The sequence below is a fragment of the Diceros bicornis genome, chromosome 1 (genome assembly GCF_020826845.1).
Source record: "Diceros bicornis minor isolate mBicDic1 chromosome 1, mDicBic1.mat.cur, whole genome shotgun sequence".
NCBI classification, from domain to species: Eukaryota; Metazoa; Chordata; class Mammalia; order Perissodactyla; family Rhinocerotidae; genus Diceros; species Diceros bicornis.
This window is the reverse complement of record NC_080740.1, coordinates 8,183,117-8,208,536: the sequence shown is the minus strand read 5'-3', so window position 1 is coordinate 8,208,536 and position 25,420 is coordinate 8,183,117. Positions and strand designations below refer to the sequence as shown.

General features: G+C 34.8%; 1 protein-coding gene across 1 annotated transcript in view; it reads left to right on the top strand.

Annotated features, from left to right (window-relative positions):
• The window catches only part of HOMER1 (homer scaffold protein 1), a 112,233-nt gene that overhangs the window by 46,721 nt on the left and 40,092 nt on the right, over positions 1-25,420 (top strand). Inside the window, exons 3-5 of the mRNA XM_058568387.1 lie at positions 2,830-2,961; positions 6,508-6,600; positions 16,079-16,218. Coding sequence (XP_058424370.1) covers positions 2,830-2,961; positions 6,508-6,600; positions 16,079-16,218 — 365 coding nt within the window. The remainder of the gene's footprint in view (positions 1-2,829; positions 2,962-6,507; positions 6,601-16,078; positions 16,219-25,420) is intronic.

Below are 25,420 nucleotides of genomic sequence, written 5' to 3'. Positions count from 1 at the left end.
AGCTATAGTGAATAATGCTGCAATGAACGTAGGGGTACATAAGCCTCTTTGGGTTATTGATTTCAAGTTCTTTGGATAAATACCCAGAAGTGGGATAGCTGGATCATAAGGTATTTCTATTTTTAATTTTTTGAGGAATCTCCATACTGTTTTCCATAGAGACTGCACTAGTTTGCATTCCCACCAGCTGTGAGTTACGGTTCCCTTTTCTCTAGATCCTCTCCAACATTTGTTATTTTTTTCTCTTGGTGATTATAGCCATTCTCACGGGTGTAAGGTTATATCTTAGTGTAGTTTTGATTTGTGTTTCTCTGATGATTAATAATCTGGCATTTCCATTTTTGAACATACTGTGCAGCTTGTAATTATTAGGCTTTCTTAAATAACGCTTGTGAAAAAATTTTTGTTTTGTTTCTTTTAACAAAATCTACCTTCTGTAACAGTTATATTTTCTATCAAATTTTCCTTTTTCTAGTTACTTTTCTAAACTGATGCTGTTAACTACTGCAGTTCCCTGCAGGAGTAGTTGGGTTTTGGTAAGCAGTAGAAGTTTATTTGGTGTGGCTAAATGAGTGTTTTTCTCCTCCCCATCCCCACTTCTGTTTCTGGAGTACATGATGAGCTGCAAAACCCTTAGGTGCCCCTGACTAGAAAATGTCCGTTTGTTCTCACTTAATGCCTTTACTGTGTGCATAAAGTTTGCTTGAAGGTTTTCTAGTCCTGCTGCAGAGACATCAGCGTGGCCGGGTGCCAGGATCAGGGCACTATATGATCTGTAATGACACAGCATTTCTACCTCTTTTCCTTGAAAGGACAAGGACTCCAGGATTGAGAGACATATTTATTTTAAAGAACTAAAATTTTTCTTTTAAATGGATTCATAGTAGCAATCTATTCAAAGAATTCTAATAAATAATTTTTTAAGTGTAGGATCATCTATCATTTTACAGTTTTTCTTCAGTAATTAAAGAATCCCAAAGCAAGTAATAACAGAGGCAAAGGAAGTTCATAATGGGGATTAAAATGGAACTCCTATACTTAAAAGCAGAAAGAAGTTAATTTGAAATAGCTAAAATGGAAGGTCAGTGACCAACAGCACGTGGGTCAATTTTCTTAGATGCCGCGTAAAACCTGGTGCTGCCTCACTTTTTGAGAGTACTTAGGATCACATGTAAAATGCCCTTCTCTCCTTGAAAACATTCAGGTCCCAGCTCAAATGTACCCTCCTCAGGGACACTCAAGGACCACCCAATCTAAAGTAGTGCCTGCTGGTCCTTGCCTTCTAGCCTTTCAGTCTCTCTCTCATGCTGGTCTCATGGTCTTCACAGCACTTAACTGTGCTCTGAAATTCCATTGGTCAGCTATTTATTTATTTGTCATTGACCAACTCTTCTTGCTCTAGAATGTAATCCACAATTACATTGCCTCTCATTGTTGGATTTCAAGTTTCTAGAATTGTGCTTGGTATTTAATAGGTATTCAGTAAAAAAAGTTGAATAACCAAATGATTCTTTACTACTTGGTAATATATTATTTTCCATTTAGTCTTTCATTTAATGACAACCCTGCAAGTTAGAGCAATTGTTAGCCACATTTTACAGGATCTAAAATGACATACTGGGAAAAGCAGCTTTTGAACTGAAGGGTAAGGAGATATATGAGTATATAAATTTTGTCAGAGGTAAAAATGCTTAGTAGAGGATAAGGGCTCTTGTATTACAACAGATACATCTACTGTCTTTGAGAGTAAGCAAGGGACCACTCTCTTTTATTGTCTTCTTTAGTAGGACCAGTGTCATACATTCGTTGTTATAACTTCATCAACACCTGCATAGCTCATAAATATTTACATTTAGACTGTTCACGTGGTAATCAGATTTAGCTTTGTTCTCAAAATGCTTAATTTTCATTCTGCATTTAATAGTTCACCAAATAATTGCTTATAGATTTGATACCATGTTTATTTTTATTATTATTGGAATCACTTTGTAATCTCAATTTTGGAGGACATTAGACTACTTAACTAAAACTGATTCTACACTTTTGCAGTACTGGCAGAGAGAATGAACTCAAGTTAACATGTTATATTATAATAGTTGAAACTTATCATAGTGATCACCAAAGGTAATATTTAATAACGTACTAAAGTGCTAGTTTTCTAAGAAACTGTGTTAAACAGAAATGATAGTGATTCTCAGTATCATGAATTTATTCACTTTATGAAAAAAGAAGTAAAGTATATATTTAGGAGTTTGATTTTTTCTTGAGTAAAGGAAAAGTACTAAATGATTGAAACTCTTTTCTGTATCATAATATATTTTAGGTAAGTCAGCTTTAAGAAAATTCTTGATTATGGGTTTTGGAAAATTAGTGTACAAATAGAAAATCTATTCTACTGATACATTCATTTTTGAAAGATTCTTTGGAGGGTGGGACCTTACTTTTAAATAAACAACTATTAAAACCTACTTGCTTCCAGTGAATATCATCAAAAATTAATAGATATTGATCCTAAATGTGCAAAGGAAAGAAACTGACCACACTAAAAACTCTTGAAATTTTTTTGCATCATAGAGAAACTTACTTTGATTGTAAGGTGTTGAAAGTTTTGATAGAGTTTATATATATAAATATATTTATAGTTCTATTAGTTACCATATTTCCACACCATCACTTATAATGTTAAAAACTATTTCTGTAGCTATCTTTGTTTGTTTAACATTGTGACTCATTAGGAATCCTAAAGTTTTTATGTAACTACATAGTCCTGTGTTTAAATGCTTGTTTGCTAATTTTTGGCTTGTTACTTGTACTTGTTTTATTTTTCAGGCAATAATTAATAGCACCATCACCCCAAACATGACATTTACTAAAACATCTCAGAAGTTTGGCCAGTGGGCTGATAGCCGTGCAAACACTGTTTATGGACTGGGATTCTCCTCTGAGCATCATCTTTCGAAAGTGAGTTAAATCGTGACATCTAAGTGGAAATCTTCATCTTCAAGTCAGATGTCTTAAATATATAATAGCAAATGGAGAGTATGAAATATAGGAGATGTTTGTTTAATATTCTTAGAGGAACTGTAGTGACTTTAGAGCAAGAAGTGAGAGATCTTTGGATTCCACTGTCAATTGGAAAATTTATTGTGCACATTAAAAACAGTCACCATCAATTGAGAAGGATTTGTGTGGTTAACTGTCTATCTGATAGGAGATAAAAGGTGGAGATTATCACTCCAGAATGGACTTTGCTCAGGGATTAGCACCTTTAGTTGGAGATGGTCAGCAAGATAGGTAGACACCAAGCTCTTCTGAATTGTGAAAACTCAAGTGAATAGTGATAAAGATTTCAGCTTTTTGACATGATAGCAGGCACATATAAATTACTGTGTTTAGGGAAAGTGGTGCTTTATCTTGGTGAGAGTTACTCTGAGCTCGCTGATGCAGTAGAGTGAGATCTGATAGACACCATGAGGAATTCTTGGAAGATACTGACCTAGTGAATTACAGAGAATTACTAGGCTAAATATTGGAAATAAAACAGTATTCCTGTCCCTAAGCAAAAGCACTGCAGTGTTCATGCCAGCACCTTGAATTCTGTGGATGTCACGCAGAACGAGTATCTAAGGAAAAGGAAATAGTCTCAGGAAAATAAGATGATCAAGGAGATGAGGATTGCTCACTTTTGCTCTTTAAATTTTATGCTCACCAGACCCAAAGATTTATTCTTAAAGCTTCTCTGAAGCATTCGTTTAAGAGGATAATGCTACATTTGAAACACTATGCGTGTGATTTGGTATACATAGGATCTGACGGCTTGAGAGTTGAAATTGTTTCAGTGCAGGGTTTACAGGCTTTTGTAGATGCATACTGTTCATATTCACGTTAAACCATCAGCTATTACAGAAATTATTCAGATTCTTAAGGATGAGTTCTTTTAAAAAACCTTGCACTTTTGTGAATATTTATTGACAGTTAAGTAGATAGTTCAGTAATTGAAATAATCTTTGTTTCCTTTTGTTTTAGTTGTAATCGTTCCTTAATATTGTTGTTTTCAAGTATTTTTGTTATGTTTTTGATATAAATTATAGTTCAAAGCTCAATTTTAAGACTATTTTAACTTTTGCTTTGATTATAAGTCATTCTCTGTAGGAAGATTAAGAAAGTATTGTTTGGTTTGGTTTCTCTTAAACCCATCTTAGTCTCTAAATACATTTCTTGAACTGTGGTAAAGGTATGAGTTTTAGATTCAAAGTATTTCAGCATAACAGAGACACACGCCTCCAATTGAGCGTTGTCCCTCCATAAACAATCCCCTGAAGAAATTATACGTTTATTCTAATACTTTTGCCATTACTCGGAACCTTTTAGGAACTTTTCTTTTGGAATTGTCTATTAAAGCCTATAGGAAAAAAAATTAAAACTATAATTATATTATACTTGCTAAATTTCTTGACAACACAGGAACTAAATTGTGGATTAATTTCTCAAAGAAACTTGCATGAAATGACTTTTGAGCTTAAGTAATTTTGACTATAAGTTTTTTGTTACATCTTTCATGTTACTGAGAAGCTAGCTAACATGGTAAAGGAATAGTCTGTTAAATTCTGCCAATCATACTGTCTCCTCTCATTTGATCTTTTTTCTGGAAATGGCTTTTATATTTCAAGAATTTAATTTTTACTCTTTAAAGTTAGCATATGCTTTTGACCAACCTTCCTGGTAGTGAAATCTAGTATTTTGAGGGTGGATTGACCATTAGGAAACAACCTGTTAGCTCTTGGAGCCAAGTGTAGTTTATTTATTCACTAGACTTGGCTCCAAGAGCTTACGACCAGTCTCTTCAGAATGTTTTGGTCCAAAGATGACAAAATCATGATTTATTTTCCAAGCTTCCTTGAAGACTAATGTTGGTGTTTTGTGGACTGTAGGAGACCTAGAGGAGTTTACCATCTTTTACATAAATGAAGCAAGCATATAAATATTCTGGCTTGTTTTATCATTAAAAACTGTAAGTGAACCAAAGCATTATAACGGTTTGGAGAAGGCTTTAAAGAAAATTCTAGACAAGGGCCTCTCAAAATAAGGGAGAGTAGCAGCCTTGAAAGAAATGTGTGGTCTCCTAAGGTTGATGTATGAGGAAAATTCCAGCTATGCTTGGATTGTTAGAGGGCTTACTAAGTTGTATTTTGTTATCATGGAAACCTAAGCCTATAAAAATTAGCAGTAACGTAGGTCTTGATGAAGTTGAGAAGGGTTTTAAACATTAACTACTTTGGAATGTTCAATTAGTGTTAGAAAAACTTTGTGCACTGCTTCAAATTACATAAAGAGAAATTAATTATGGTTTTGGTTTTATTTCATTTCCACCGATGTGAATGAGACCTTTTTAGCTTTGTATTCAGATTTTTTTTACCGTAAGGAGAGATTCTGTTCAATTAGAGAAGTATAGTAATACAAATTCCTTGATCTACAAGTTGTAGGTGGGGATGACAAGGTTAAAGGTAAGAAGGAAAGTTGTAATAACGACAGCTTTGGTTTTGACCCTCCTCCATCTCTCCAAGGCATGTCAGAGTATCACAAGCCTTTCATTCCAAATCTTTCCTTCCCTAGATGGAAATGAAATCTGGGTTGGCTTATGGGGTTCGAAGAGGGAACTTTAATTTCACATTTTTATTGCCAACTCTAACAGGTGTTTATAAGTTGCTTAGAGATTTTAGATTTTTTAATTTGGTTATTTTGTAGCCCTAACTTACTCTCTCTGAGAATACTGGTAAACTAGCTTCCACTTTCAAAACATAAATAGATACTGTCTGTGGCCATGACGTTTATAGATTCCTATGGGGTCCTAAGAATTAGCATTTCATGTACAATAATTTTTTTAAATTGTTACCAATCTTAAAGACCTTTGTGGAGTCGTGTTATTTCTTTCTGCTGCTGTACATTAGCTGTTTAGGAATCTTTGGAAATGAAGTTTTAGTAATGTAAGTTAGTGATAATAGTAAATGTTACTATTTGTATTGTTGAAAATAAAATGCCTTACATAATACAAGAGTTTATATACTAGTAAAAGTTAAAAACATGCTCCAAATACTGAGATGTTTAGGAGTGGATACTTAAGAGATTCGGTTTTCTCCGTGGTAAACAAACATAGTGTGCCTATCTTTTACTGATACCTCTGCCAACCTGTACACCCCACCTTGGTCTTAGTAAAGTATATCTGAACAACCAAGGAAGGACATAGGTAAGCTAGCTGACACGAAATTCTAACTTAGTTATATCATGACGTTTTTTAATGAGATTTGTCAGAGTACTTTGTTGTGTACAAAAAAATGTGTGGTATTAGATTTCTTTTTACATCATTTTCATATTACAACTGTAATTGATTTGAGGGCTAGGATGCTTGTGTAAGAGTCAGTTATCCAGAAGATAGAAGAAAACTAAGGTAAAAGTGGTCATTGAGACCTATTTTTATTTGGCTAATGTATATAGTCTTTATACATTCAGTTTGCAGAAAAGTTTCAGGAATTTAAAGAAGCTGCTCGACTAGCAAAAGAGAAATCACAAGAAAAGATGGAACTTACCAGTACCCCTTCACAGGTGGGTATTTAATTTCTATTCTTATGAGCCTTGTTCATTTCAAATGGTGTCCTTTATGCCAGAGTTAAATTGGGGAAAATAGTGGCAAAATTAAGATGATTTCCAAATTGGACATAGAAATGAACCCTTCAGGTAATCTGTACTAGTGGAAGAAGGTTTTTTTTCCTATATATCAATGTCTACAAGAATCTCAGGGGAGGAAATATCAGTTTAGTAATGAAAACTCAGATTCTTTAATGTACATGCAACTTGAAAACAAACATACACAAAGAGCATAGATTCGCCTACTGTTTGTGTTCTGTGTTCTGTGATGGTCAGTCGGGTACAGCCACAAGAAGAGACACAGGAGAGGCTCAGGAAAACAAAAGTTTATTATATTCATAGGACCTAAAAACAGGAGGCACGGCACACCTCTGGGGGGCACACAGGAAAGCCTTGGGGCACTCAGGGAGCAGAAGGCAGGAGTGCAGGGAAAACTGAGGCTAGAGCCTGGAAGGGGGTTTCCTCTGGAATGGCAGGGCAGGATGAACAGTTTAGGACTGGCTAGTTTAAATAATTTTGGTGGGCTTTAAACTATAGGAGTGGTTCCTAGTTGCCTGGTACCTGGCCCTGGGATGATGAAGGCATAGGATTATTGCCTCCATGCTCGGGCCAAATAGAGGAGATCTGGCTCTGGATTGGTTAGTGTCATATTGAAGGGATGCTCCCATCTCAACCCTTGCCATCTCTAAGAATTGGCTAGCCAGAAAGGTTATTGAAGATGTCAGAACATCGTAATATACAAAAAATAAAAAATTTAACAATACTGTTTGTTCTACTTGATTTTAAAGTGTACTTAAATCTGACAGGTGGGATATCTTACTTTATGCTCAGCACTGAGACCCAAAGGTTATAGGTTTTATACAAGTGTCACTTTTTCCTTTAACAAATGAGTTAATACCTGTTACTTGTCCATCATAATCTTTCTTCTGTTGGAAATGAATTATATCTTAAAGTAAAGTTCACTGTATAGTTACATTTCAGTACTTTTGCGAAGGTTTTAATGTACATAGTGTGATTCATATAGAGTGCCAATTATTTTCAGCTTTTTAATAACAAGCTCTTCTGAAATTAACTTTTATTTCTATTGTCATCTTAAGAATAGGGTTCAACTTTGTGCTGGGTTCTTCTCTATAGTAATTGTTTTTGAAGTTTACTCAGGAGCTTTTATGAAAACGAAGGATCAGATATTACAAATGTTTCTTTGGAATAATGTCAGTAGTAGCAGGTTTGCATAAAACTTTTCTTGAGGAAATAAATAGGAATTGCCTTGAATTTAGTGACTAGCCAAATGATTGGATCATTTTAGAAAATTTTTTGCTTTTTACCTTACTCCCCACCCCGACACCTGACTCTATTTGGTAAACTCTACTGGTATAAAGAGTTTTGTTTTGTTTTGTTTTCTTTTTTACAGGAAAGGAGAGTTCTGTTGAGTATGCTTAAGGTACCTATGTCCTCATAGACTAGAGGTGTACTCTGGATTGAAGCCAAAGCTCCATTATACCTCCTCTGTAACTTGTAGTGACCTGGAATAACATGAATAACCATTTTGAAATTTCCCTTGAATCTGTCTTCCATAAGTGCTATGATAGTGTGCTGATACTCTTAAACATAAAACCCGATTTAAAATTTAGTACCAATACATGTTGGGAGCTCCAGTTCCTCAGGTGAATGATTGTAGTGTTACCAGAGGATGCTACAGCACATTCAGTAAGCAAATACTCAAAGGACTCCAATAAAATTATAATGGGTTACACTTTGCCATTGTACTTAGTTGCTGTTTCTCTAATCATGGCTTGTTTTCTGTTTAATTGGCCATAAACTATTACAATGCTGCTGAAATACATGCTCCTCTTTGGTGGAAGGAATGTCTTTAACCTTTACTTTCATCAAAGGAATATATCTAAGACGTTTCTATTTGGAAAATGCTGTGAAATGTAAGATTATACTAAAGAAATGTCTTAACTTCATCAGTATTTGAGAGCCAAAATATACTGACCTTAATTTATCTTTTCAAAACATTTGACTGTTAATGTACAGAAACCAGAGAAATAGTACCAAAAAAAGTATTTCTTTTCATTTTTCTTTCCTCCCCTTCCTATTTTTGTGAGAGTCCCTTACAGGTGTCATAATACTTTTGTTTTAGTTTGAAATATATGACTTCTGGACATTCCGATCCTATGCAGCTAGAGAGCAGAGCTGGATTCTCACTGGTTTAACTCAATCTGCTAAATTAACGCTCTGCCTGAAGAACAGAATATTGTTCAGGAATTCAGCAAAGAGGATCAAGAGGTTAAATGGGATAATCGATAACAGTAGAAATTCAGTTGGTCATAGCTGTTGTTTTTATCTGAGGAAGTATAACAGATTGTTAAGAGTATGGTTTTCAAGTCAGACAAACTTAGACATAAATCCTTTTTCTGTCACTATGTGATCTAGGAAAATTACTTAACCCAAGTGTGTTTATACATTTGTAACATGAGTATTACATTACTTATAATATAGGATTGTTGGGAGGAATAAGTACGATAATGGCAATATCATTATTACCATGACATTATGACAGTGTCATACAATAATGCCTAAAATGTAGGTTCCAGAGCCTGGCTTTGAATCTTGGCTCTAACACTTACTAGTTTTCTGAACTTACGCCAGGTACTATTTTTTTTTTTAATCTACAAAATGAGAATAAGAACATTATCTCCTTATAGTGATATTGTGAGAATTAAATGAGGATTACAAAGTGTTTAGCATATAGTAAATGCTTAATAAATGTTAACAGCTGGTGTTGGTGTTAAGGTTGTAATGGTGAAGATGATGGTGGAAAGCCTTGACATGATATCTAGCACATAACAGTTATTTAGAAAAACACAGATGCCTTAATTGAATAAAGCCTGCATCAGAATCCCTTGGAAAACTTGTTAAAACAAATTTAACAAGTCCCTCTCCCAGCATTTCTGACTTAGTAGGGCTGAGATGGGGCCCAAGAATTTGCATTTCTAACAAGTTTCCAGGAGGTGCTGATGCTGTTGATTTGAGGACCACACTTTGAGAAGCAATGCTGTAGACCAACTACTCCACCTCCCTTAAGGCTTGTGATGAAAAGATTTAGAGCAAAGTGAGCCACTTCCCCATTCTTAGACTCTTGAGCTTAGGTCGTACACTTGATACAAATGTGTGGTCATGTCAGATCATCCTAGTGTTGTCTTGATCAAGGTAACATCTTTAGGAATAAGTCGAATCACATATTAGTTATTAGTTTCTTTCGTGTCCCTCTTTAAATAATAGATGTTAATTTAGAACTTTTTCTCTGTTGGAGATCTTAGGTCCTTGTGTTTCCTTGGGAATCTTTTAAACAGTCAGTTTGATATAAAAATCAAGAGTGATGATTGGCCTTAAACCTGAAATTTCTTATATAGTTCACAATAAAAAATACTGTATTTCAGTTAACTTGTTAGGCACTTTCCTCGGTATATGCACTGAAGAAAAAGGGGCTTATATAATCAAATAGTACCAAATTTTTCTTCATTAAGGAAAAAATGATTTTTAGCTGTTAGTTAACTAAGACTTTTAAATTGAGTAAAATATTTACTCTATCAATTGTTAGTAGCCAAACAAAAGTTGTGGGGTAATTTTTCCATTTAAATTGTCCAGTTGTATAGCATTGAATATATTGCAGTAGCTCTCTTGATTTATATTTATTATGTCTAGCTTTTTCCTAAAGATTTTTTAGAATTCACATTATAGAAAAAGTAAAATATGTATGTGTGTGAGTGTGCGTATGCAAAGAAAGAACAAAGTTTCTTTAGCTTTCTGAGCTTTTTTAATGTTTATTTTAATGCTAAATTGTATTTAATCAAATGAGGCACTAGCTTATTATAACTGATTATTATAGGATCTCTGTGACTAGCTGTTTGATCCTGTGAAAGTCAATTGACCTGTCTGGGTGATAGTTCTTGTATCCATAAGGTCAGAGGTTTGAACTATATGATCCCTTAGGACCTTTCAAGTGCAATAAATCTCAGATGTTTTAGATTTTCTTTAACAAGGGTATCACTTGCTATAAATAGATTTCTTTGAAAGGTCACCTGCATTAGCCAGGTTTTGCTATCCTGAACTATATTATTTATATATCTAGCATACAAACATACCATTAGAATTAGTGAATGTCTGTAAATTAATATGACACTTTCTTAGTGTCATATAGCAAATATGGTTTTACTGAACCAGATACCACAAGAACAACTTTTATGACCTCTGGAAAGGTTTGCTAGAATTCTCTGGATATTATTGTTTGCTGTCCAAAGTAAGGACAGTGGACATAAGTGTTTCTTACCCTGTTACTTGTCTCAATGGAGTATTTATCCATTTGTGTATTGGGTTTACCTACTAGGTATTGGCACTGAGAATAGAGAGAAGGGAATAGACGTAACAGTGGTGAAATTGACTGAACTTGGAGGAAATCAGAAATTGAGGGAATGGTGAGGGTGAGGGAGGGTAGTAAAGGAGGAGTTAGATGTTTTTGAAACTTCTGTTCTTGGTTTGTAGCGTGAACTCCAGAAGAGGATTTCTACTTTAGATGTTGAATTTGTATCCTAATGGTACATCCAGGTTGACATGTCCTGTGGGTGGTTAGGAGTTTGGAATTGGAGCTAAGTCTCAAGAGCCATCAACAAATGAGTAGTAGTTAAGGCTGTAGGTGAGAATTATATCATCCAGAAAGAAAATAGAATGGAAAGAGAGGAGAGACAAGGGTCAAAAATTTGCAGTTAAAGATTGTCACTTAAGAAATTTGAGAAGAGATATAGGGAAAGACACTGAGAAGAGGTAGGAAATGAATGAGCAGAGAATGTTAGCACAGAAGTCAAGAGAAGAGCATTTTAAGCTGGAGGCAATGATTTGGCAGTGTCAGAGGCAGAGTTCCAAAGGGATGGGACTTAGGAGGACTTTCAGCCTAACAAAGTGGAGTTCACTGGTAATTATAGGTGGATTCTTGGTGAAGGAAGGGCAATGTGAAGAGTTTCTAGAATAAAAGGAGGTAGAGTTGGTGACTTTGGGCTACCTTGAGACCAAAATGTTTGGTAGTGAGAATAAGGTAATATTTTTTTTCTCCTGTATGAAGAGAAAAAGAGTTAGCATGATAATCTCAGGATGATGTGGAGCTAAGACATTTTTTTTCTAGAATGTATGTGTGGGGGTGACTTGAGTATGTTTCTAAATGTAAAGAAGGAGTCAGTGAAGGAGAAAGAGAAGACTAGAAGGAAGGGATCGTTGATGGAGCATTGTGCGGAAGATAATGTTGTGAGGGGGAAAGATGAAGACAAATTAGCTACTTCTTAATCTGAGACAGGAGGGAAGGAAAAAAGTGGATTCAGATACAGATAGGAGGGAGCTTGAGGAAGTCTATGCCAGTTTATCTCTATTTTCTCTGTAAAGGAAGAGTTAGATCATTCACTGGGAGGAGGGACAACTGAAAAGAGAGAAGCCTTGAAGAAAGATTTGGAACAGCTGTGAGGTAAAGAAAAAAAGTCAAGTGGGAGTAAGTAAAATTAAAGATTACTGGGCACCTCAAGAGCATAATTGAAGTCAGAGCCCAAAATTATTTTCATGACACTAATCAGCATGTTTAATGGTATTTTCTCCCGTAGTGCTTGGTAGCTTGAGCACATGAGAATAGAGAATGATGGTTTAGTTGATATGAAATTGGAAGTTGGTAAGATAGGTGTTGTGGAAGGTCAGGAAGCCCCCAAATTTGCTAGTAAGAATATAATTAAGGTGTTTGGCCTTCTGGTATAGGCTGAGCCTGGAGAGAAATAAAGCCAGGCTGAGCCTGACAAAGTAGCGTAATAGCAGAGGGCCAAGAGACTATAAGTCTTGATGAGGTTGAAGAGCAGGTGGAAAGTGGTAGGAGTAGGTTGGGAGGATAGGAAGTTGTACAGTACAAGCCCTCTTATCTGTTGGAATCAAAACCAATAGTTGAGTAAATCCAAAAAGTCAGTTAATGTGAAGAATTTTTTTTAAAAGATTCTTTTCAATTGATACATTAAAAGTCAATGATATTGTGTTTCATTTATTCACCAATATTTTGGTTTAAAGCTGACGCCTTTTCTTTGAATTGAATCTGTTGATTGGAATTCCATGTTATCTTTCTTACATGAATCATGCCAATAATTAATTGTCTGCAATGTGCTGGGGTTTTTTCTTTAAGTAGAGCTAACTTTTGGCATCTCACCCTCCTTCTGTAGCACATAACACCTGAGAGTGAGCTGGTGATCCCACCCTGAAGGCCTGGCCTGGAGTGAGGGCCAAGGTCATTTCTTTTTCATGTGATTTCAGAATATTTCTGGGGTTTTGTTATTTTTTGCTTTCTTGCCACTTCCTAAATGAGGAGAGAAAGAGAATTCTTAAGAAGCACTTCATGAATCTTACATCTGTGCTCAGTCTCCTTTTTTATAATATGTCACACCTGTTAATTTTGGTTTCCTTTATACGTTCTCAGATTTTAATATGCAAAAGTTTTTATTTTCAATTTGACTATCATTTTTCTTTTTCAAATTATTTTTTGGTGTGGGGTGTGGGGCAAGTTTTCCGGAAACAAAATGAGATGTGAATGGTTTTATTTTCTCAAAATAATGATGTAAAGGTGATAGAAGTTCATTAAATCCCAGTTTTTACTTATATTTTATGTTTTTTACTTTTCTTATCAACACTGTTATACATATATACATATACACACACATATATATATCAAAGAAGATATTATTTGTTTTTTTTCCTTTAAACATTTACTGTAGAAATGGCTAGCCATATTAGCTTAGGAATCTCTTTCTAAAGAGAAATTATCCTTCTTTTTCAAAAGTTTATAGTATAATAAATATACCCGTATGTTTTTTATTTTACTGTTTGATTTAAAGATATAAATTGTTAGTTTTATATGAGGTAGTTTTTTTTTCTTTTAAGAATAACTAAAGTTGAATGTTTAGGAAATAACACAAAATTTAGATTAAAAAACAACTAGATGCTTGGAATATGTTAAATAAAACAAGTTTCACAGTGCTATTTTTAGAATATACAAAACTTCTGGAAAGTTTCACAGCTTTCTTTTGGCTACCTGTGGGGTAGTTGGAGAGCAGAGGAGTTCCATTTTCCTTTTATGCTGTTGTGTACTTTTGGAACTCTTCCTTGTTCTCATGACAAATACTAATTTTTTTTTAAACCTACTTTAAAAAACCATGCTCTAGGCTCTTCGTTTTCATTTTAGTTATAAAGTCTAGTGTAACTAAATATGCCTTTCGTTAAATATAGCAAATATCCAAGTTTTCTGAAGAAAAGCTTGCTGCATTGAAATACTGGAATATGACTCCCCTGTTGGACAAGCTCCATCCCTTTCTCCCTCCCCTTCCTTCTCTCCCCCTCAGCTCGCCTCTGAGAACAGTCTTTCTGCTTCAGTAGCATCAGCGTTCCTAGCCTCTTCAAAACCCTCCTCATTTCCCCCCCCCCAAGAACCAGAAATCAAAGTACCGCTCCTCTTCCTCTCTCTTTTAATCCTAATCTACTATTGTCCCTCACAATTTTATCAAATCTTAGTTTGTTTTGGTCTTTCTAGGAGAAAAATAATGCTGGTTTATTAAAACCATAAGTGATAACTTCATGGTTTCTTACTGGCTGCTTAAACTTTTTCTGGCTGATTGATATGGTCCGTTAATTGACCTAGAAGTAGTCACTTTGAATACTGTTCCCATTATTCACTTAGAGTTTGACTTTGTTATAAAACAATTTTATGTTGTCACATTATACTATAAACTTTATTCATGCATTGACTATCAGTTAACAGAACCAATGAGGATTTAGGAGAAAGATTTAAAAAGAATGAAAATAGGGGCCGGCCCGGTGGCACAGCGGTTAAGTGTCCACCCTCTGCCTCCGCAGCCCAGGGTTCGCAGGTTCAGATCCCAGGTGCGCACTGACGCACCTCTTGTCAAGCCATGCTGTGGCAGCGTCCCATATAAAGTAGAGGAAGATGGCCACGGATGTTAGCCTAGGACCCAAACAGCCTAGGACCCATCTTACTCAGCAAAAAGAGGAGGATTGGCATCGGATGTTAGCTCAGGGCTGATCGTCCTCACAAAAAAAAAAAAAAAAAAAGAATGAAATTAAAGGTCAAATAGAGGTTCCATTAATAGTTGAAAAATAGTTAAGTGATAATGAGCAATCAAGAAAGTAGCCTTTTGATCTTTGATAGCTTGTATAATTTATGGCATTATGGTCTATTAGTTAAAATATTTAAATGTGAAATAAAACACATGCAGCAATATAAAACCAGAAGCCCCAAAAAAGAAAGTTAGTCTCACCACATTATTTTCCACATTTCTTCATAGTACTTCTTCATGTGCAGTATTTTTTATGTAAAGTATATAAATTAGATAATGTAGGTATCTCCTTATATTCTCATTTTTTTTTCTAACTGTAAGCATTTTTCTGTGTTACACGTATTCTTCTTGTTTTTATTTGGGGAAATCTTGTATTCTTTTAAGTTGACAAATTATGACCATACCTAACCACTCCCCTGTTGCATGCTGATGTTTTCGTTTTCTTCCCTAACATAGCCTAATATTTCGGTTGTGAAGTTTTATTGCCCAGAGATTACAAGGGGCCCACCGAGCTGCTCTTTAACTGTCTGGTGCTAGGACCTCCCCTGGCTAACAAGTTTATCAAATGACTCCTCATTTTGGTTTCTAATATCAAATTTAGATAATCTGATGATGACAGTAGCAAGAATAAGTGTCAGCTTGAGCTTCATTTTAAATTTCATTTATTTTCCAGGAGGATAAATTAAATTTACCTTGATAGAAATAAGACCAGAAATTTTGTGAAGAAAAATAATTTGATTATGAGTAACAGGCAAGAAAAGCTGAAATATACTAATATCATTATGTATAACATGTTATAGAGGTATTTCTGGCTGCTTTTCTAAATAACTCCAGGAATTGAAAAGTAGAGCAGATTAAAAAAGCTAAGACTTGTTGAAGATTTCATTCTTACCTTTGCCTTCCCACCCTCCCAAACGAAATCACATCTTCCTGCATTTTTCTGCCATCTTTTTCTTCTTCAGTAATTCTTTGAATATCTTCTATTCTAACCAATTAGTTGCTTATATAAACCCAAAAGTTTTTCAGTTATTTGAAACGACGTTTCTAAATTGTGTTGTTTACATGTGTAAATTGTATTGTTTCAATTAGTTTTCTTATGAGTTGCTTTGCTTTAAAAATTTTTCTCCTTCAAATTTCATTTTTTAAGTCTTTGACTCAAATTTCAATTGAAATATAACCGTATTTCACAAGTCAACATATATCAGAGTCAATTTTAACTTTAAGACAATCTTGTGTATTTTAACAGGAGTATAACTCTTTTTTATCTGCACATCATTCTTTTTTTTTAGGAATCAGCAGGTGGGGATCTTCAGTCTCCTTTAACACCAGAAAGTATCAATGGGACAGACGAGGAAAGAACACCCGACGTGACGCAGAACTCAGAGCCAAGGGCTGAGCCAGCTCAGAATGCATTGCCATTTTCACATAGGTACAGCTTCACTTCAACCATCATGACCAAGTAAAATATCTAAATGTGGAAACTTATTTATTTGGTTTCAGATAAATCTTGTCAAGTTACAACCTGATTGAAAATTCTAGCTCACACTTTTTTTCTTTTTTTTAACTGTTTCTGTTATCCTCAGAAAGGTTTTAGTAATCTATAGTTGATAGTTGGCTAGATGGACAGGAGTGAACATTTCCTTTATCTGTGTAAAAAAAGGGCTACTGAGCTAATTCAAGGACAAATCATTTTTCAGTGAAACTCTAAGAATTTTATACTTTAAAAAGATATAATTTATCCTTAAATGTGTTCCAACCAGTTGCATTAATTATCGGCTGTGATATTTTTAGGATGTAAGGAGGTCCGTGAAACTGCAGTATTGAAAATGTAAGCAAGTACCTGTCAGTCTGTATCTTAATTTTTATCTTTCTTTGGAAACTTTTGACTAGGTAGCTTTAGTTAAAATCAAGAAAACAGTTTCCCTTTGTTTTGCTTCTCTTTTTTGGGACCAATTTTTTAAAAATCAAATTCTTTAGCATATTCAGAAGAATTGTGAAGTGAGATTCTAAACGTTCTTTTTCAAGAGAATTTTAATTTTGTTTATGTTGCTTGAATGTTTGGGGCCTAGGATTAAACGTATTAGAGACTAACATTGAGGGACTTCATGGTCAGGCTGAGGAAAAAGAAGTTAGTCGAGCTTTTATTGGGAATGCATGAGGGAAAACTATTTGACTGTGAGGCTATTCTAATTTGTTCCTAAAAATGCTAATAAATTTTCATAAAGTAGTAGACATATTTGGAATTATCATGGAGATCATGCTTTAACTATTGCAGTAGAAACATATTCTCTTTTCTACAGCTATAAAAATGACTGGCACATGAAAATTTTTAGTTCCTCTGATCTGAAAGACTGTATGTTCACATTGATTGGTAAAACATACAAGTTTTTCAGGTATACAGTTAAAAAAGAGCAGTGTAGTTAGTGTGCAGTTTTTAAAAATATGTTATTTATGTTAAGGAAAGAAAAAATTTCCTTTCTATTAAATTATATTTAACATATTCATTTAATAAATAGTCTTAACTGCACCTAACATAATTATAAACTTGATTTCTTTGGCTAACACTTAAACAAGCCGTGTTGTTGAGTCCTGTAGCATTTAGAAATAAGAACTTTTGTATTTAACATTTTTAGAAGCTATTTCTAGTTTATGCACCTAAAATTTTCTAAATGTTTATTGTTTTGCTAAACCTTAGTATCTGGAGTTACTAACTGGGATTGGTCATCGCTATTGATTTTCTCTGTTCTTGGGAGTCTAATAGGAGATACTTAGTTTGGCTTGAAGATATAGCTTCTTTGACTACTGGTCAAAACCTAAATATAAAGATAATCTAAATCTATAGGTTAGCCATAGAGATATTTGAATTCTGAAAATAAAACTGAATAGATCTGTTCAAGCTTTTAATTATGTTAAAGACATTACATAATTGTATAGCTTTCTTATTTTAAAAATACCTTAGCTATGGGATTTTAGAAGACTTATTCTCTGATCTTGTTTTGATTTTACATTAATCACTATTAATTAATATTCACCTGGTTACTTGACTGAAATCAAGATTCCTACCTGAGATAGAAGATTAAGTATTTTACAGCTAATGTTAGAATCCCAAAGTATCCGAGTTATAAGAGAACTCAAAGATGGTGTAATCCAGAGTTTCCCAAACTGTGGTAGTTTGAAATCAACTTAGGTTATTCACGGCATTCTGAAAAATGAAATATAATAAAACCAAATAGGAAACATGAAAGTAAAACTCACATTAAGAGTAGAAACTTTGTTTCAGTAATATCCATATTTTGTGTGTGTATCCATATTATAGTGTAAAATGGCAAAGTTTGAAAGCATGTCCCTTTGGCACTTGAGAAGACTAAATCCCAGAGATTAGGTGAGTTGTCTTGGCTCATATATGTAGTTCATTACTAACAACTTTAGGACTAGAGCTCAGCTCTTTGACTCTACTATGTTCTGCCATTTAGGTAACTGTGCATTTTAGTCAGATCCCCGATACAAGTACATTGTTGTGTTAGGAAGTTAATATCCTATCCTGTTCCTATCCTAGGAGACCTACGTAGGAATAAGATCAGTGTTTCATACATATAAACAAAGAATATTAAAATAATTTTTATTTAAATCTGGACCTCGGGGCTGGCCCTGTGGCACAAGCAGTTAAGTGTGTGCGCTCTGCTGCGGCAGCCCGGGGTTAGCCGGTTCGGATCCCGGGTGTGCACTGACGCACTACTTGGCAAGCCATGTTGTGGCAGCATCCCATATCAAGTGGAGGAAGATGGGCACGGATGTTAGCCCAGGGCCAGTCTTCCTCAGCAAAAAATGAGGAGGATTAGCAGATGTTAGCACGGGGCTGATCTCCTCACAAGATAGATAGATAGATAGATAGATAGATAGATAGATAGATAGATAAATAAATCTGGACCTCACAAGTATTTAAACTTGATACACTATTCTTTTTTTTTTCAAGGCAAAGGAGGAGAATTAAAATCTGTATTTTTAAAGGCTTATTTAGACTATTTTGCCTTTCTTCCTTAGTACTTATTTCAAAGAAAAGAATAAATAGCAAAAAAAAATATTTTGCCAATGTTTCTCTGTTCTGGTTGATACCATTTTACTGCTAAATAGGAGCAAAATCACTAGAATGTCTATATGTTTAAAAAAAAAAAAAAAGATGGAAGGATACAGGGAACAGTGACCAATCAGTCAAGTTAATTCAGAGTTGATTGTAGTAATAGCTACTTAGCCAATTTGTGCTCTTCTTAAAATTCAAACTTTATGCCTGAATCTCATGAATTCATTAATTAACATACCAAAAGAAGGCCCTGATTGTCCTTTGGTCCTGAAAATTTTCGTAATGTGGTTATATGTTTGTTCTTTACTCTCTGTAAGCTTTGTTTATTTCTAAAAAATATTACTTAAAGAGATAAGCAAGATTTTTTGTTGCTCTTTAAACTTATGCAAATTTTCAAATATATATGAGAGAATACTATTATGAACTCCCGTGAACACATCACCCAGCTTCAACAGTACAAAACAATGGCCAGTCTTGTTTCATTTTTACTCACTCTTTCACTTTTGTATAATTTTTAAAGCAAATCCCAGACATCATAATTTCATTCACAGATAGTTTTTTTAAGTTACTTTTGAACTTTTTAAAACCTTGTTTACTAAGCTAGTACAACTTTTTATATTCTATTTAATTTGGTGGCATTATAGGGTTACCTTGAATTATTTACTCTTTGATTTTTAATTATAGTGCTGAACTAAGTTTTAAAATATATGGACTGCTCAATACTCCTTAATCAAGTGCTATAAAATATATCGACTGTTCAATACTCCTTAATCAAGTGCTATAGTACTGTTTTATGTCCTTGTCATAAACTATGCAAAAACATTCTCATTGAATGGGTTTCAATAAATTAATACTTTTTTAGTGTATTTATTTAAATGCCTTTACAAGTTTAGGGATGTGTAAAATAGGGAGAAAATATTTACTAATTTCTTTGGGGAAATGGTATTAAATTTTATCGAAATTGCTATTTTTTCTTAAAAAATTATTTTTTAACCTAAATAATAATATCCTTTTGGGACTGAGCAGGTGTACACTCTGACCCACTGAAGTGTTCAAGTTATCCTTTGAGACCAGAGTCTTAGATTAGCTACATACAAAATAAAGTAGCTACATACTAACGCGCTAGTATATACATATGGGGGAAGGTTTTGTTCTCTCCTTCCAAGGAGTTGTTGTTTGCTTCATAGCATCAGCTGTGTGGAATTCTGGGATTTACTTGTTATTTCTTAATAATAATAAATCCTAGGTTTTTTTTTTTTTTTTTAAGATTTAAAGCTATCTAAAATTCTGTCGGAAATAGTTAATTTTATAGTATCCCAGTGCTGTTAGAATGTAATACTGAAATATAATACTGAAAACTAAAACTTTTTGTGTTCATTGTAAATTTATGATCCTCGGATAACAGTAATATATTGATAAATAGCTGCTGTTATATTTTTGAGAGTTCAGAACATATATATACATTAGTGGTTCGTGAAGCTATTTTTATACTGATAAGTTTTAATAACAATTTGATTATCTTAATGGAATATAGGCTCTTTTAAGCACTGGTTATATTTATTTATTTCTTTCTTTATTTATTTATTTTTTATTTTTTTGTGAGGAAGGTCAGCCCTGAGCTAACATCCATGCTAATCCTCCTCTTTTTGCTGAGGAAGACCGGCTCTGAGCTAACATCTATTGCCAATCCTCCTCCTTTTCTTTTCCCCAAAGCTCCAGTAGATAGTTGTATGTCATAGTTGCACAGCCTTTTAGTTGCTGTATGTGGGACATGGCCTCAGCATGGCCGGAGAAGCGGTGCGTCGGTGCGCGCCCAGGATCTGAACCCGGGCCGCCAGCAGTGGAGCGCACGCACTTAACCACTAAGCCACGGGGCTGGCCCTAGCACTGGTTATATTTAAATTCTTCTAACATTAGATGATGTATTCTCATGGTGCTGCTAGAATTTATGCCTTTTGGGGGTGCTGCATATATGTTCTGTTAAAGAGATTTTTCTGCCACTTCGTGTGTTTCCAACAGATATTCATTAAAGGATGTATGCAGAAATGTTATCCTTTAGTATATTGATTTTGCTTTAATCACTATAACTATAATTTTACCAAAATTTATGAAATCTGGGTGGGCTCATTCCATTTGTGTTTAGTAGGCTAACTTCATTCATTAGCAGAGTTTCAGAAAGCGACTACTTTAAAACTGAGTAATAGGGCCGGCCCCATGGCTTAGCGGTTAAGTGCACGCGCTCCGCTGCTGGCGGCCCGGGTTCGGATCCCGGGCACGCACTGACGCACCGCTTCTCCGGCCATGCTGAGGCCGCGTCCCACATACAGCAACTAGAGGGCTGTGCAACTAGGACATACAACTATCTACTGGTGCTTTGGGGGAAAATAAATAAAAATTAAAAAAAAAAAAAAAACTGAGTAATGATTTCTGTGCAATCTCAAAAGCTAAATTTCCTTGGCAATTTTACACACCATTTTAGTTACATGTTAAAATACAAAAAAAATGCTTTTTCTTCAATCGAATACAGTTTGTACTTCAAAGATGATACAGAGGAAAAAAGTGAATGACTGTTAAGAGCTCTGGGTGCTACACTCTCCACATCTGTGCCATCTGTCTCCCTTTTTTATGGATAGTAAGCAAAACTTGTAAGATTATAGTTATGAACCAAAATAGAAATAACTTCTGCAGATAACTTTTGTTTGGATAAAACCGTGTGTTGTAAAGCTGGGACTTGATTTCACGGGAAGTGCTTTATCATTGATGTATTTGCAGAGGAAAAATTTAAGTTGTAAGATTCACTTTATTGTTACAGTTAAAATTGACTTGAATAATATTATTCTTCCACCATTGAACCTCAAAAATTAGATTAGCTTCTTAAAAATTAATTCGAAGGCCAAGACAGTTTGTGAGAAATCGTAAGACAACAATTTAGAGATGTCAGAATTTCTGGTACCGTAATTGTGAACAGATAGCATTTTATGAGAAGTGCTACAGTAATTTGATAATATATACAATTCTGCATTCTCTGGGAAGTGAGAAGCAATTTATATATTTTTAAATAAGATGCAATAAAAAATACAGTTTCGTGACCAACGGTGTCTATTAGCTTTCTAAATAACTATACTTAAATTTCCTATCTTGAATTTTTTTAGAGCTAAACTTTATTCCCTTCTAATGTCTTCTAAAAGATGTTCAAGAAAATGTAAAAATTTGCTGAAGCGTTTTTTCAGGCATTATCACTTAATATAGGTTATTTGCAGAAGAAACATACTGTTTGTATGAGATAAAGACACTACTAACCTACCTCCAGCAGGGATTAGTCGCTTCCCCTTCTCCCCCTCTGCCTTACCATTGTGATTACCGGAAAAGAATGTTCACAGTCCATCCCTAGTGATTGTTAGTCTATTTTTAAGCTGGAGTTAGAGGTGTGGTCATTCACAATGGACCACATTGACCCTAGATTAATTATGATCTCTTTCCTGTAGAGGGCTTTTAAAAAATTACTTTTTTCCCTCCATTTCTGTTCTTAGAAGACCAAAGTGGGGATTGCTTTGGAAGAGAGGTGTGTGATATGGACAGTTCTGTTGTTGGTCTAAGGGAGAAGTGTTTTTCCTTTGGATTTGGCTTTTTATCTTCTTGTTAGAGTAGTAAGGGACAAGATCAAGGTGTGAACACAAGGCAGAGGCCAAGCAAACCACATAAATGTGTGAAATCTGTCGTGTATATGACAGTAAGGAATTGTGAGGTCTGTGGTAAAGTGGATGTGCAAGGTTCATCTGACGATATTAAAGTTTTTAAAAAATAAGGTCAAAGAGAGAGATGGAGACTAGATGACCCATCTGGTTTCTAGTCTAGACGTTCAAAAGGAATCTTTGTGATTAACATATGGTTTAGCCCAAGGTAAGGATTTTAAGCAAATTCCCAGCTAGTGATATCTGTTGTTGTAATACCCATATATAATACCCAATACCTCTTGGTGGAGGTATTTGGGAATTTTTTTTTTTTTTTTTTGCAATTTTTTTGCAAATATGATTTGCAGATTTGGAATCCTGGATATTTCCTCTTTGGTGACGTATTACTCTGATAAGTGTTACTAGTTCTCTCAAACACAAAATCTGACCATGTCACTTTCCTCCTTAAAATATTTCAGTGGCGTGGTGTATGTAGACCAGTCCATGGTTGTCAGATGAGGCCTCCCCAGCCTCATCACCTTGTGCTTCTCTAAGGTTACTCCAAATTGCTTGTAGTCCTCCACATATAACCAAGCAATTGTGCTATTGCTCATCTGCAAGTCTTTGGTCCCTTGTTTTTGGAGTGTTTTTCCTTCTGTTTGCAATGGCTGCATACATACACTCACTCACTCACTCCATACTTCCTCCCACCCCACCTCTACCTCTAACTTTTCAACCCCTTGTTGGGTCATCCCCTCTATATCCTGTAATCTCCAGCATCACCTCCTCCAGTAAGCTCTCTCATGCCCTCAGACTGAATTAGGTGTCCTCCTCTGTTAAATCCCTATTGCCTCCATAGTGATATATGGAGGCTAACATGAACGTCTCACTGTCTCCTGGAGCAGGGATTGTGTTTTATTCATTTGTATCCCTGGTGCTTACCACGATAGACATTCAGTAAGCATATGAATGACCCAGTTTCCCTCACAGAAATAGAGTTCATGCTCTGAATGCCTTCGGGTAAGGTGCTTCAGTCAGCTAAAGTTACACCTACAAGTTCATAAGACCTTCAAGCTAAAATATAAAACTAGTTATAGTCTTTGAAAATCAGTCACTCTTATCAAACTTAAGTCTTGAGTTTAACTGATTTATTCTGATTTTCTTCAGAATTTTTTAGTTTGTGTGAAGAAATTTTAAAGATAGTATGTTATTAAACAATGTTCTCAACTACCTAAATAATGTGAAAGATGCTACAAAGTGCATTTTCATTGTAATAGAATAATTTTTCATCCTTTTCTTGAGGAAAATTTTTTCCTTACTTAAACAGCAGTGCAGAGTGATTCGATAATGTATTTTCTGTAAAATTAGATGATATTTATACTTTTTGTTTTAAAAACCAATTATAACCAAAATATATTTTTGAAAATTTCATTTCTTATAAAGGTCAGCCCAAGTTTGACTCAAAGAAGTGAATTTAAGGACTAGAGATTTTTTAAAATTGAGAATTGTACTGTGTACAATTGGCTGAAGTAAAGATTGGGGCCAACTCTTGCTTCATGGGATAACACATTAGCCTCACACTGCACTTGGAAATAAGCTGACAATTAATTCACTGAAAAGTATTGAAAATAGTCATGCTTGAGAGCCTACCTTCCTTGTAGGGTGTGTAAAATGAAGATATGACTAAATAGTTGAAATGAATATACATTTTACTTTTATTTGTTTTCTATCAGTTTGTCATTTTCCATTGTGACAGTTTAGCTTGGCCATATATCCAGTGTAGACAAAACAGTTCATTTTGATGACTCTGGCCTAAACTGAAGTCTAGACATTGATCTTATAATTTTGAACATAGAAGGAACTTTCACTATTACGTAGTCCTGCCACTTCATCTTACAGAAGTGGAAGCAAGTCCAGGGAAGAGGTATTCAGCATTACCACTTGCTAATGGCTAGCTTAGATCAGAGAGGTCTCCAGAGGCATTGATCATTAGGGTCCATCCTGGTTAAGGCAGCTCTCCTTCTAAATTCCAGGGGGTTTGTTTTCTGTATATTTCAGATACTTATCATCTCGATTTTTATCATTGTTCAACACATATTTACCATTACTTGCTAAACTCTCCTCCTAAATGCTTAGCTTCTGGACTAAGCCTCGTTGACTTGAATTTCTTGGTATCCTGTATAGTTTCTAGCCATTTAGATATATAATAGAGAATGAATAAATTTTTTGAACCAGTAAGTACATATGCTTTTACTGTTACTGAGATGACAGAAAGGGGTAAATAAGTTGGTGCAACTTGATCATTAACATCAAAAATATACCATATACGAGACAGGGCTAACAAAGATACCAATATGGAGAATAATTAGTTTACCTTTTTAATTTTAACGGGATCCACTTAGCTATTAATATTCCCATTAATATTTTTTTTTAATAATTTTATTTATTTATTTTTTTCCCCCCAAAGCCCCAGTAGATAGTTGTATGTCACAGCTGCACATCCTTCTAGTTGCTGTATGTGGGACGCGGCCTCAGCATGGCCAGAGAAGCAGTACGTCAGTGCACGCCCGGGATCTGAACCCCGGGCCGCCAGCATCGGAATGCGAGCACTTAACCCTAAGCCACGGGGCTGGCCCCCCATTAATATTTTTAATAACAACTTTATTGAGAAATAATTCACCTGCTAAACAATTCACCTATTTAAAGTGTACAATTCAGTGGTTTTTAGTGTGTTCACAGAGTTGTGCAACCATCACCACAATCAGTTTTAGAACATTTTCATCGCCTCCCCCAAAACCCTGTACTCTTTAGCAGTCAATCGCCTTTTCCCCTTCACACACTCTCCACCTCCCCCAATCCTAGGCAGTCTTTCTATCTCTGTA